General features: G+C 58.8%; 1 protein-coding gene and 1 long non-coding RNA gene across 3 annotated transcripts; one reads left to right on the top strand and one right to left on the bottom strand.

Annotated features, from left to right (window-relative positions):
- The first annotated feature begins 215 nt into the window (after positions 1–215).
- CALY (calcyon neuron specific vesicular protein) lies at positions 216–11,526 on the top strand. Of its 2 annotated transcripts, XM_045361783.2 has the most exons (6): positions 216–278; positions 7,954–8,108; positions 8,942–9,055; positions 9,960–10,073; positions 10,832–11,151; positions 11,383–11,526. In XM_045361783.2, the coding sequence occupies exons 2-5, from the start codon at positions 7,974–7,976 to the stop codon at positions 11,120–11,122; spliced, it is 654 nt and encodes a 217-aa protein (XP_045217718.2). In that variant the 5' UTR covers positions 216–278; positions 7,954–7,973; the 3' UTR covers positions 11,123–11,151; positions 11,383–11,526. The 2 variants fall into 2 exon arrangements, with proteins under 2 accessions (XP_045217718.2, XP_065377749.1); XM_065521677.1 differs by lacking the exons at positions 7,954–8,108; positions 8,942–9,055; positions 9,960–10,073; positions 10,832–11,151; positions 11,383–11,526 and adding exons at positions 1,647–2,516; positions 2,870–4,247.
- Positions 4,009–6,763, bottom strand: LOC141407754 (uncharacterized). Its single transcript, XR_012418322.1, has 2 exons — positions 6,092–6,763; positions 4,009–4,217 (listed from the first exon to the last, which is right to left on the bottom strand). It is a non-coding gene; the product is annotated as an uncharacterized lncRNA (long non-coding RNA).
- Positions 11,527–11,550: the final 24 nt, after the last annotated feature.

Below are 11,550 nucleotides of genomic sequence, written 5' to 3'. Positions count from 1 at the left end.
TCAGGTGTGTGTGTGAGGTGTGTGGTGAGGCCCCGGCAGGGTCCGAGGGGCGCATGCGCGGCTCCCTAGCAGGGGCGGTGGGGGGGGTGGGGGGGTGCAGGGCCAGAGCCCAGGCCCCGCCTCCAGCCGCGTTTCCATGGCGACCGCAGCCTCCGTCTCGCCGCTGCAGCCCCCGCCCCGCCCGGCTGCGAAGCGTCTGGAACCGCATCCTCCGCATCCACATCCGCACCGTCGTCCTCCCCGACCGCGTCCTGCAGCAGCTGCCAGTGGAGCCGCCTGTGAGCTATTTCCACATTTCTCCTTGCAGAGTGGGGGCGGGGGCCCGAGTGGGTGCGGGGGTGCGAGGCGCGTGTGCGGCAGTGTGCGAGGTGCGTGTGCTCGCAAGTGCGCTTGTGCGTGGCGCGCGTGCGGATGAGGGTGTGAGTGTGCGTGTGTGCGAGGCGCGTGTGCGGATGCGAGTGTGCAGGGCGCGCTGCACGGCCGGCCCCCTCCCGCGGGCCTCCTCTGGTTGTCCCAGGCCAGGCCGACCCCGCGGACCCGAGGCAGTGGTCTCCAGGCTTCCCGTGACGGCGGGGCCCCGGCACGAGGGTCGCAGCCTGCAGTTCAGGGTGTCTCCGAGGTGGGCAGGGGGTGCCAGTTCCAGCTCCTGCCCAGCTCTGTCTGCCGGGGGCGGGGTGGGGCGGGCGGCAGAAGGGGCGGCGGACCAGAGCACCGTGGGGCGGGCGGCAGAAGGGGCGGCGGACCAGAGCACCGAGGAGCGGCTGCCCCCACGGTGGTGCGGGGTGGGGGGTGGTCTTGATGGGGGCGTCTGCGTGACAGGCAGGAAGCGGCCAGAAGGCCGGGAGGGGCGCGGCTCCGGAACCACCTGCAACAGGCGCGGGTGCGGGGCCACAGGTGGCTGGAGAGGGAGTGGAAGCGGAAGCAGCTGCGCGCCCACTCCCCTCCGCGGGGCTGCGCCAGCCCCGCAGTGCAGCTGCCTTTGAATCAGCCGGGCAGCCACGGCCGCCTGCAGCGCCAGGGGCAGGAGGCTGCGGTGGCGCCCGTGGGGGAGGGGCGGGACCCTCAGGGATCCGCAGTCACACGCTCTTGTGCCCCCCACATAAGCCCACCTGCGCGCACCCCCAGCGTGACGCAGCATTCCAGGTTGGGGGGCGCATGCGAAAGCGAGTCTGTGACGTGACCTCCAGCCGAGCTTCCGTGGACTTTCGACTGAGAGCCTGCACCCCCGCCCCCGCCATCCATCTGTCCATCCACACGGCCTCGCTCACCCGCGCCCCCACCCATCTGCCGTCAGCATCCCACGCCTCCCCTTGCCCCAGAGACAGGAGCTGGGCACTGCCTCCCTGCCAGAACGCGGCGGGTGGGGCGCAGGGGACCCGCAGAAGATGCCGCCACAGCGCAGGTGCAGGGAGGGGCCGGGAGGAGGAGCAGAGGCGGCCCCCTAGTTCCACGAGCCGCGTGCCTTCCGTGGGAGGAGGCCCCCATGACGCAGCAGTGCAAAGGGACGGTCTGGTGTGTGGGGTGGGAGGGTTGGACCCCACACACAGGCCAGTCCCCCGTTCCAACCCCGCATTCCGCCTGGGGCGCTGGGCCTGGAACCAGAAGCGAGGCTCCAGTGGGCCCCCAACGGCTTTTTCTTCCTGAAGACGCCTCTCGGCCTGTCTCCGTTGCCATGCACACCCGCGATGACGTAAAGTGGCCGTCCGAGGAGTTGGAGTTGAAGTTTGGCTCGAAGGGGACCCCAGAAGCGAAGCTCCTCCTGGCGGGGTCCTGACCCCTGGCGCCGGCCCCCGGGGCGTGGCTCTACCCTGTGGCGCTGCGGGCCGTGACTGCGCCCCCTCTCCGCCCCCCTCCCGTCTGTACAGAGGCTGGGCTTGCTCTGGGAGTCCGCTGCGGGGAGACCCCTGACCCCTCCTCCTCGGTGGTACCCCCACCCCCGCGGGCCAAGCTCCACCTCAAGCCCCGGCGCTCGCCGCCCTCGCCCCACGACCACGTCATTCCCCGGCCTCTTGGCCCTCGGCTGCTCCAACTCCGCTTCCATGGATCACTTCTGTATTTAAGCCCCGTAGGGCCTCGTCCGTCTCCACCTGCACACACACGGACGCTGGCTGCACCGTGAAACCTCGTCCGCCGAGCGCCCATTGCCCCTGCCTGGGCCACGTGGGGACCCACCTCAGGCAGAGTCTCCAGCCCAGGGTGGGTGTTCGGGGGACCCTGCACGGCCTCTTCCGGAAAGGCCCGGCCGGGCACAGGGTCGCCTGTGATGAACGCCCAGCAGGGGGCACGGGTTAGGGCCCCAGAGCGTGTGGTCAGGTCCAGGACTGGGGACCCTGTCTCCGCTCACCCAGCTCCTTCCGGCTCAGAGTGGCCTCCCCCATCTCCTATCCAGCCCTCGCTTTCCAGCCTCACTCCCGCCCATGCAGATCCTTTCCCCCTCTGGTCCTTCCTCCTCAGTTCTTTCCACACGCAGAATCTGCCACCTCCAAATCCTTCCCCCTCTGATCCTTCCCCCTCAGGTCCTTCCCCCCTCAGATCGTTTCCCACCTCATGCCCTTCCCCTCCATGCCCTTCCCCTTCAGATCCTTCCCCCTCAGATCCTTCCCTTTCAGATCCTTCCCCCTCATATCCTTCCCCCTCAGATCCTTTCCCGCCTCATGCCCTTCCCCCCCATGCCCTTCCCCTTCATATCCTTCCCCCTCAGATCCTTCCGCTTCAGATCCTTCCCCCCTCATATCCTTCCCCCTCAGATCCTTTCCCCCCTCAGATCCTTCCCCCCTCAGATCCTTTCCTCTCATGCCCTTCCCCCCCATGCCCTTCCCCTTCAGATCCTTCCCCCTCAGATCCTTCCCCTTCAGGCCCTGGCCCTCAGATCCTTCCCCTTCAGATCCTTCCCCCTCCGATCCTTCAGAGCTTTCACCTTCAGAGCCTGCCCGCCTCAGATCCTTCCCCACTCTGATCATTCCGCTTTCAGATCCTTCCCTCTCAGGTCTTTCCACACCTCTCAGATTCTTTCACCCTCAGGTCTTTCCCCCTGAGACCCTTCCCCTTCATATCCTTCCCGCCTCAGAGCCTTCCACTCAGATCATTCCGCCCTCAGGTCCTTGCTTATCAGAGCTTCCCCATCACATCCTTCCACCTTCAGATTCTTCCCCAGGCGAAAGTTGCCACCTTCTAACCTTTTTGCCCTCGGGTCCTTCCCCCTCAGATCTTTCCACTCTCAGATCCTTCGCCCTTAGACCCTTCCCCCTTAGGTCCTTCCCCTTCATATCCTTTCCCGCTCAGAACTTTCCACTCACGGATCATTCCGCCCTCAGATTTTTCCCCCTCAGATCCTTTCCCCCTCAGATCCTTCCCCGTTCAGATTTTTCTGCCCACAGAGCTTTCCCGCCTCAGAGCCTTCCACTCTCACATCTTTCCCCCTCAGAGTCTTCTCCCTTCAGAACCTTCCCTCTCAGATACTTCCGCTCTCCGATCCTTCCGCTCTCTGGGACCCTACCCACTTGGATCCTTCCGCCAGGCTGATTCTTCCCGCTCAGATCCTTCCACCCTCGGATCCTTCCCCCTGCGTCGGCTCCTTGCCCCCTCGGGTCCTTCCCCCACCCCGTTGGGGTCCCTTCCCTCTCAGATTCTTCCACCCTCGACTCCCTCCGCTCCACCCCACCCCCACCCGCGCAATCCTCCCCCGTTGGATCCCTCTGCCCTTGGATCCTTCCCCCCCTCCCCGCAATCCTTCATCCTTCCCCTTCTGATCCTTCCACCTTGCAATCATTCCACCCTCAGCTCCTTCCACCCTTAGATTCTCCTCCACGCAGATGCCTCCACATTATCTCTACTTGAGTGGCAGCAGCTGGGCAGAAGCTCTGTGACCGCGGGTCCCCTGCTCCTGTTCCCCTGGCGCCTTCCCACACCTGGAACCCGAAGCGGAGCCTGGCCACTGCAGGGCGAGAAAGAGTGGTCACTGCTGGCTCTGGCAGTTAACTGGACATCCTAGCGCTGCTGTCACAAATTACAAGCGGGTGGCTTAAAATAAATTCTTTCGCAGTTCTGAAGTCAAGAAGTCCAAAATGAAGGTGTTCGCGGGGCCATGCTCCCTCCAAGCCTCTAGGGGAGCTTCTTCCTCGCTTCCTCCAGCTTCTGGTGGCCCAAGCAATCCTTGGGTTTCAGCTGCATCATTCCAGTCTCTGCTCCATCTGCTCCGTCTCCTACATCTAATTTCCCTGTAATAAAGATACCAGTTTTGGATCAAGGCCCACCCTGATTCAGGACGAATTTATTTTAGCTTGATTACATCTGCAAAGACCATATTTTCAAATGAGGTCCCATTCAAAGGCACCCCTCACACAGATCCTAGGACTTGGATGTATTTTTGAGGGAACATCATTCAACCCACAATGTACCCTCCTCATTTGTGGGTTGCAACTGTCTTCTCCCAGTATTGGTTTTTTCCTACCATTTTTTGAAGGCTGTTTTGATAAGCAGAAGTTCATAGTTTTAATGAAGTCATTTTATCAATATTTCCTTTTGTTGTTAGTACCTATTGTCCTAATGAAAAAATTTTTCCCTCCCTGAGATCAGAAAAATCTTCTCCTGTATTATCTTTGAGGTGCTTTATTGTTTTGCTTTTCCAGTTCAGGTTTATCCACCTGGAGTAGACTTCTCTGTGTAATGTGAGGTAGGGATCAGGCTCACTGCTTTTGATGCAGACAGAGGTTTACTGAGAGGCAGCTATGCTGCAAATCAGGGTCCGTGTGTGCAAAGTGTGTCATGTGGGACTTCTTCCACCACACAGTAGCCCCACACCACTCCATTTCCAATGCTGTGCAACAAGCCAGACCCTGGCAGATGAGATATCCTCCATGTTTTTTTGTTTTTGTTTTTGTTTTTTTGGGTTTTTTTTTTTTAATGGAGTTTTGCTCTTGTTGCCCAGGCTGGAGTGCAGTGGCACAATCTCGGTTCACTGCAACCTCTGCCTGCCAGGTTCAAGCGATTCTCCTGCCTCAGCCTCCCAAGTAGCTGGGATTATAGGCGTGTGCCACCACGCCTGGCTAATTTTTGTATTTTTAGTCAAGACGGGGTTTCACTATGTTGGCCAGGTTGGTCTCAAACTCCTGATCTTGTGATCCACCCACCTCTGCCTCCCAAAATGCTGGGATTACAGGCGTGAGCCACTATGCCTGGCAGTCCATGTTATTTTCCAAGATACTTGGTGTGTTCCTGCCCCTCTGCCTTCCATGTAAAATGACAGTGCTTGTCAAGTTCATTTAAAAAACTGTTGGGATTTTGATTAAGATTTACTGCATCTACAGATTGGGGGGTAGGTAATTTGTTTAAACATGGAAACTCCCCAAATCCATAGACACAGCCTTCCCCATTTACTTGGGGGATTTAGCTTTTCTTGGTCTCTGTCGACAATGTTCCCTGGTTTCCATGTGGAGGCCCTGCCCTGTCCCTGTTCCTCAGCTCTTTTTACACCTATTCCTGAGGATTTGATAGTTTTGATATTATTTAAATGGAGTACTTCAATAAATTATGTATTTATTTATTTTTGCCACTGACATATAGGAATGTAACCGATTTCTGAATACCTTAAATCCAACAGCCTTGCCAAACTCACTTTTTGATCCTTATGATTTGTCTATAGATTCTTCTGGGGTTTCTAAACACAGAAAGTGTTTCATGGGTGAATAATCAGAGTATTATTTATTCTTGCCTGGCACTAGAGCTCATTTCTTTGTCCTACCCTACAGCATTGGCTGAGACCTCTAGCGCCATAACTTGTAGAACCGCAGATCAAGGCGCTTTCAGGATTCACATTCAGTGAGGTTTGCTGTGGGGATTTTGTGGTTCACTGTTACTGGGTTACAGCACTCGCCTCCTGCCTTAGTGTGCTAATGGGTCCGAGGAATAGTAAATGACCCCTGAGTCTTACCCAGAGTTACTTCTACTCCTCTAGCAATTGATCAGATACGCTTTTTCATTGTTCTGTTAATACGGTGAAAAATACGATTGCTTGCCAAATGTTAAGCCAAACTTCATTTCCAGAATACACCCAACCTGTCATATGTTACCTTGTTGTATTCGCTGGACTCACCCTGCTTGAGCTTTGGGGCTTCGCAGTGGTGTGTGCGTGTGGAGGAGGCTGGCCTGTGAGCTCCTCTCCGATGCTGTCCTTGCTGGGTTAGGGGACTGAGGCTAGTTGGCCTCAGGAGCTGGTGAGTGCTTCCTTGTCTTTCTGGAAGTTTTGTGGACGTTTGCATTACTTTCCCTGTAAATGGTTGGTAGAATGCTGTGGTGATGCTGTCTGCGCTTGGAGTTCTTTGTGAGAAGGTTGCAATGGCAGATTCTTTCTTCTTCTTCTTCTTTTTTTTTTTTTTGAGGCGGAGTCTCATTCTGTCACTCACGTTGGAGTGCAGTGGCGCGATCTCGGCTCATTGCAACCTCTGCCTCCCGGGTTCAGGCGATTCTCCTGCCTCAGCCTCCCGAGTAGCTGGGACCGCAGGTGCCACCATCGCACCGGGCCACAGGTTCCGTTTCTACTGCACACAGGACCTTTCTTTTTTTCCTTTGATTGATTGAATACATTTTGTTTTTCTGCTTTTTCCATTGATCAGCTCGGAGGTCATCCGCTGCATTCTTTTTCTCTAGGAGGTCCGCCTGAAGGCGAAGCCGAGCACCCTCGGCCTCTCCGGGGTTGGTGGGGCCCCGCTGTGGTGTTCAGCTCCGCAGGGGCCCGGCTCCCCGCGGCCTTCAGCGCCGGGCTCGCAGCTGGGCTGACTCGCGGGTGCCCTCTTGTGGCCGCTCTGTCTCACTTCCTGCGTCTCCGGCAGAGTCGCCGGACAGAACGAGGACTGACTGCAGGATAAGCACGTCCCATGCGGCTTATTGCGAGGGATGCTCTTATATTAAAAATGGGCTCGTGGCCGGGCGCGGTGGCTCAAGCCTGTAATCCCAGCACTTTGGGAGGCCGAGGCGGGCGGATCACAAGGTCAGGAGATCGAGACCACAGTGAAACCCCGTCTCTACTAAAAATACAAAAAAATTAGCCGGGCGCGGTGGCGGGCGCCTGTAGTCCCAGCTACTCAGGAGGCTGAGGCAGGAGAATGGCGGGAACCCGGGAGGCGGAGCTTGCAGTGAGACGAGATCGCGCCACTGCACTCCAGCCTGGGCAACAGCGTGAGACTCCGTCTCAAAAAAAAAAAAAAAAAAAAAAAAGGGCTCGTTGCTTATCTGAAATTCAAATTTAGCTGGGTCTCCAGCATTTTTATGTGCTGAGTCTGGCACCCAACTCTCCAGACTGATGTCCAGGATTGTCGGCTTTAAGAGGTTGTCTAGAGTCAGGCGCGGTGGCTCATTCCTGTAATCCCAGCACTGTGGGAGGCTGAGGCAAGCAGATCTCTTGAGACCAGCCTGGGCAATCTGGCGAAACCCTGTCTCTACAAAACATGTAAAAATTAGCCAGGCGTGGTGGGGTGCGCCTGTGGTCCCAGGTACTCGGGAGGCTGAGATGGCAGGATTGCTTAAGCCCAGTAGGCAGAGGCTGCAGTGAGCCAAGATCACACCACTGCACTCCCACCTGGGCCACAAAACAAGATCCTATCTTAAAAAAAAAAAAAGAAGAAGAAGAAGAAGAAGGAAAAAGAGGAGATTGTCTTGTCTAGAGCAGCCGCTGATGGAAGACTCCCCCGGCTTCATGGACAGTCACTGGTTGGGGTGCTTTCCCCTGCAGTGCTGTGGGGCCCAGAGGGGCTGTGGGGGTCAAGAAGGTACAGTACCCAGCATCTGGCTGGATTTGACCGGTTTGCCCAAGGAGGCTGGCCTGACCACTTACAGCCTGTCCCTGGTTCTGGTGTGAGGAGCATTAGGACCAGCTCAGGGTCCTCTGGCTTTAGAGCCAGCTGGCGTGGGTGTCCAGGGGGCAGCCTGTGGGCAGTGACCCTGTCTGTCTCTGGACAGGACAAGCACTGCCATCCACCATGGTGAAGCTGGGCTGCAGCTTCTCTGGGAAGCCAGGTAAAGACCCTGGGGACCAGGATGGGGCTGCCATGGACAGTGTGCCTCTGATCAGCCCCTTGGACGTCAGCCAGCTCCAGCCGCCGCTCCCTGACCAGGTGAGGGCCTGGGCCAGCGTGGAGTCCCTTCTCAGGCTCCCCTGGGAACAAAGGGGTGTGGGGTGAGGTTTGTCTAGATGTGGCCTCTTCCCAGGTGCAGGAGAGCAAGCAGAAGAAGGACCGTGGGGACCAAAACCCCAGTTGGCCATGGGCACTCTATGTGACCTCCTAGTCAGCTCCCCCATATGCCAGAGCTGGGCAAACTGGCCGACGAGTAACCAAGAATTCACGCACTGACTCCTAGACAGCAGCCCGCCCACCTGCTGTCCATAGGGCACCCAGCAGGCAACGCTTCCCACCCTTCCCTCAGGGCATGGCCCTGTCCTGGGTTGAGCCTGAGATATGGAGGTCCTTGGGCAAGTGACCACTGGGGGTGCTTATAGCAGAAACTGGGGAGAAGCAAAGAGCTCAGTTCTAGCCCAGCCCAGTTTGACCCCCTAGGGAGTTGTGCAGCATGGAAGGCACCCTGAGTTGTCCCTGCTGGAGGTGGGGGCAGCATCTATGCTGGGGACCCGGGACAGGAGGACCACCCCTGCTGGCCAAGGGCAATTCTCCAGCACCCTGAATTGAAGGCAGCAGGCAAAGCGAGGGGCTCCGTCAGCAACCAGGCCAAGCCCAGGACTGCCATGCGCCCAGCAGACTTTCAGTGTCCACCTTCCCTTGGCCTAACTTTGTGGCTGCTGGAGCCCTGCCATCCACCAGACGGTCCTGGGAGATGGTCAGGGTCAACACCACTGCCACGAAGCTGACCCTGGCTCCCTCCCCTCTCAGTTCAGGGCTCTCTTGGGTCCCTCCCAGCTGCCCACTGAGGCCATGGCCATCTCTTTTCACAGGTGGTCATCAAGACGCAGACAGAATACCAGCTGTCCTCCTTAGACCAGCAGAAGAAGTTCCCTGACCTGGAGGGCCAGAGGCTGAACTGCAGCCACCCAGAGGAAGGACGCAGGGTAACCACACTCACCCCACCCACTGTGGGGACTCAGGGCAGGGGGAGAAGGTAGAAGGCAGCTGGGGGTGCCTGGGCTCAGGCCAGGCCGGGCTGGAGTCCCCTTGCTGTCTGGGAGGAGAGGGTGGCGGTGAGTCACCCCACCCAGAGCTGGCCTCCAACTGCCCTGCAGTCATCAGGCCCCCTGGCGAGGCTGCAGGTGCGGACTGACCAAACGGTGGTGCTCCTGAGATGTTTCTCTTCCTGGGAAGCGCTGGCCAGTGCTGCTTGCCTGTTTGCCCAGAGGGTCATTGTCTCATCTTCAGTGACTTACGGGCTTTCTATGTAATTCTTTCTGCAGTATATCTGGCAAATATCTTCTCTCATCCTCTTGTTTAAATCTCTCAACGTTATTAAGATAGCTTTAGTCATTTTTAGTGGACTGTTTCCAAAGCCTTCCATTCTCCAGTAGTAAGATCTGCTAGGGCTCCCTGCCCCTGGCTTCACGTTCCAGTCTGCAGCTCATGTTACAGCACCCACTGTGGGCAGTCCCCTGGGAGGCCTGGTGAGTGCAGCCTCCGACTCACCTGAGGCTGTGGCCCCCATCCCCTGTGGAGCCCACAGCGAAGGGAAGCTGCAAATTTCCGCAAGACCCACCTGGGTCAAAGGCCACATCACTTTACCTGGTGGCAGATGTCTCCAGAACCCCAGTGGAGGGGCCGCCAGCAAGGCCTGGCCCCCAGGGGTGATGCCAGCACACTTGACCCTCGGAAAAGTGGGAAAAGCCACTGGCTGCCCAGGGCGGGGGGTGGGGTATCAAGACTGGAGGGCGGGGATGGTCCTGTGCCAGCACCAGCCCCTGAGGAGCTCCCCACAAAGGCGACCCCTGCCTGGCGTGGCTGAGCCCCTCTCTGCCCTCCTGCCAGCTGCCCACCGCGCGGATGATCGCCTTCGCCATGGCGCTGCTGGGCTGCGTGCTGATCATGTACAAGGCCATGTGGTACGATCAGTTCACCTGCCCCGATGGCTTCCTGCTGCGGGTAAGGGGGCCAGGGCTCTGGTGGGGGGCGGTGGAGCCGCGCCTCCTCCCATAGCCTCCAGGCAGGGGGTGGCAGGGGTGTCTGCTGCTGCTGGGGGAAAGTGGTCTCCAAAGCCATGTTCCCGTTATTTCTCTAGAACATGAAAGTCTATCTTTTGAAAATTTAAAAGAAAAGATGTGTTAGTGATGGGTTTCTCTTCTTGTAATTTAAAAAATAAGTAAGAGATGAGGCAGAAAAGGTCGCCCTCCAGCCATCTCTCTAGGGGTCATCTGTCCTCCTGAGTGACTTGTGCGAGGTTTTATTTTCATATAACATGATATTAATGCTCCCTACATATTTGGCAAATATTTTCTTCCATCCTTTTTTTTTTAATCTCTTTGCCAATAACAGTTATAGCATTTAGTGTGTTTTTAGAAAGCCTTTTATTCATCAGAAGTAAAATCTGCTCCTTTTCTCATAACTCCATGGTTTATGCTCTGGAGCGCGCTCGCAGAGGCCTTGCTGGGCTGAGCAGGTCCACTGGTGTCTGCGCCCCTCTCCCTGGGTGGCCCCCTCCCCTTACAACCCGCGACCTCCTGGCTCCGTGCCCCCCCCACCCAGGGCCCTGAGTTCTGAACCGGAGGCGACCTTCGGTGTCCTGAAACCATGGCTCCGTTACAAACTGTCCGCAGTGCCCCCAACCGCAGAAGCGGGAGGGCCCGGGCCCGGGGCGCACAGGAGGGCTCAGCCCGCCGGCCCTGACCCGGCCCCTCCCGCAGCACAAGATCTGCACGCCGCTGACCCTGGAGATGTACTACACGGAGATGGACCCCGAGCGCCACCGCAGCATCCTGGCGGCCATCGGGGCCTACCCGCTGAGCCGCAAGCACGGCACGGAGACGCCGGCGGCCTGGGGGGACGGCTACCGCGCCGCCAAGGAGGAGCGCAAGGGGCCCACCCAGGCTGGGGCGGCGGCGGCCACCGAACCCCCCGGGAAGCCGTCGGCCAAGGCGGAGAAGGAGGCGGCGCGGAAGGCGGCCGGGAGCGCGGCGCCCCCGCCCGTGCAGTGATGGTCTCCGGCCCCGCAGCCCGGTCCGGGGTAGGTGCGCGCCGCGGGGTCCCGCCGGCTCTGCCCCGGTCTCTTCCTGGCCTCCCGCCACCGCTTCTGAGCCAGAGACCCCGGCCACCCCCCTCTTCCTCTTCCCTCCGACCCGGCCCGCCAGAACCTCGGGAGTGGGGGGTGTGAATCCGAGCCCGCCGTGGGGCGCGGTGTCCGTGGGGAGCCCCCGGCCGCGTCGCCGCTCTCAACCCTCGGGCTCTGTCTCCGCAGCGTCCCCCGCCAGCTCCTGTGACCAGCGCGTCGCCCGATGCTCTCCGCCGTGTTCGTGTCTCGCCCCCAGGCGCCCTCGCTGCAGCCCTGCCCCCGTGGGTCTCTGACTCTGTCGCTTTTCTCTAAGTAAAGATTTCACGTTCACCGGAGTCTTCCATCTCTCCTGCG

The sequence above is a fragment of the Macaca fascicularis genome, chromosome 9 (genome assembly GCF_037993035.2).
Source record: "Macaca fascicularis isolate 582-1 chromosome 9, T2T-MFA8v1.1".
In the NCBI taxonomy this organism is placed as follows: Eukaryota; Metazoa; Chordata; class Mammalia; order Primates; family Cercopithecidae; genus Macaca; species Macaca fascicularis.
This window is presented reverse-complemented; position numbering and strand designations above follow the sequence as displayed.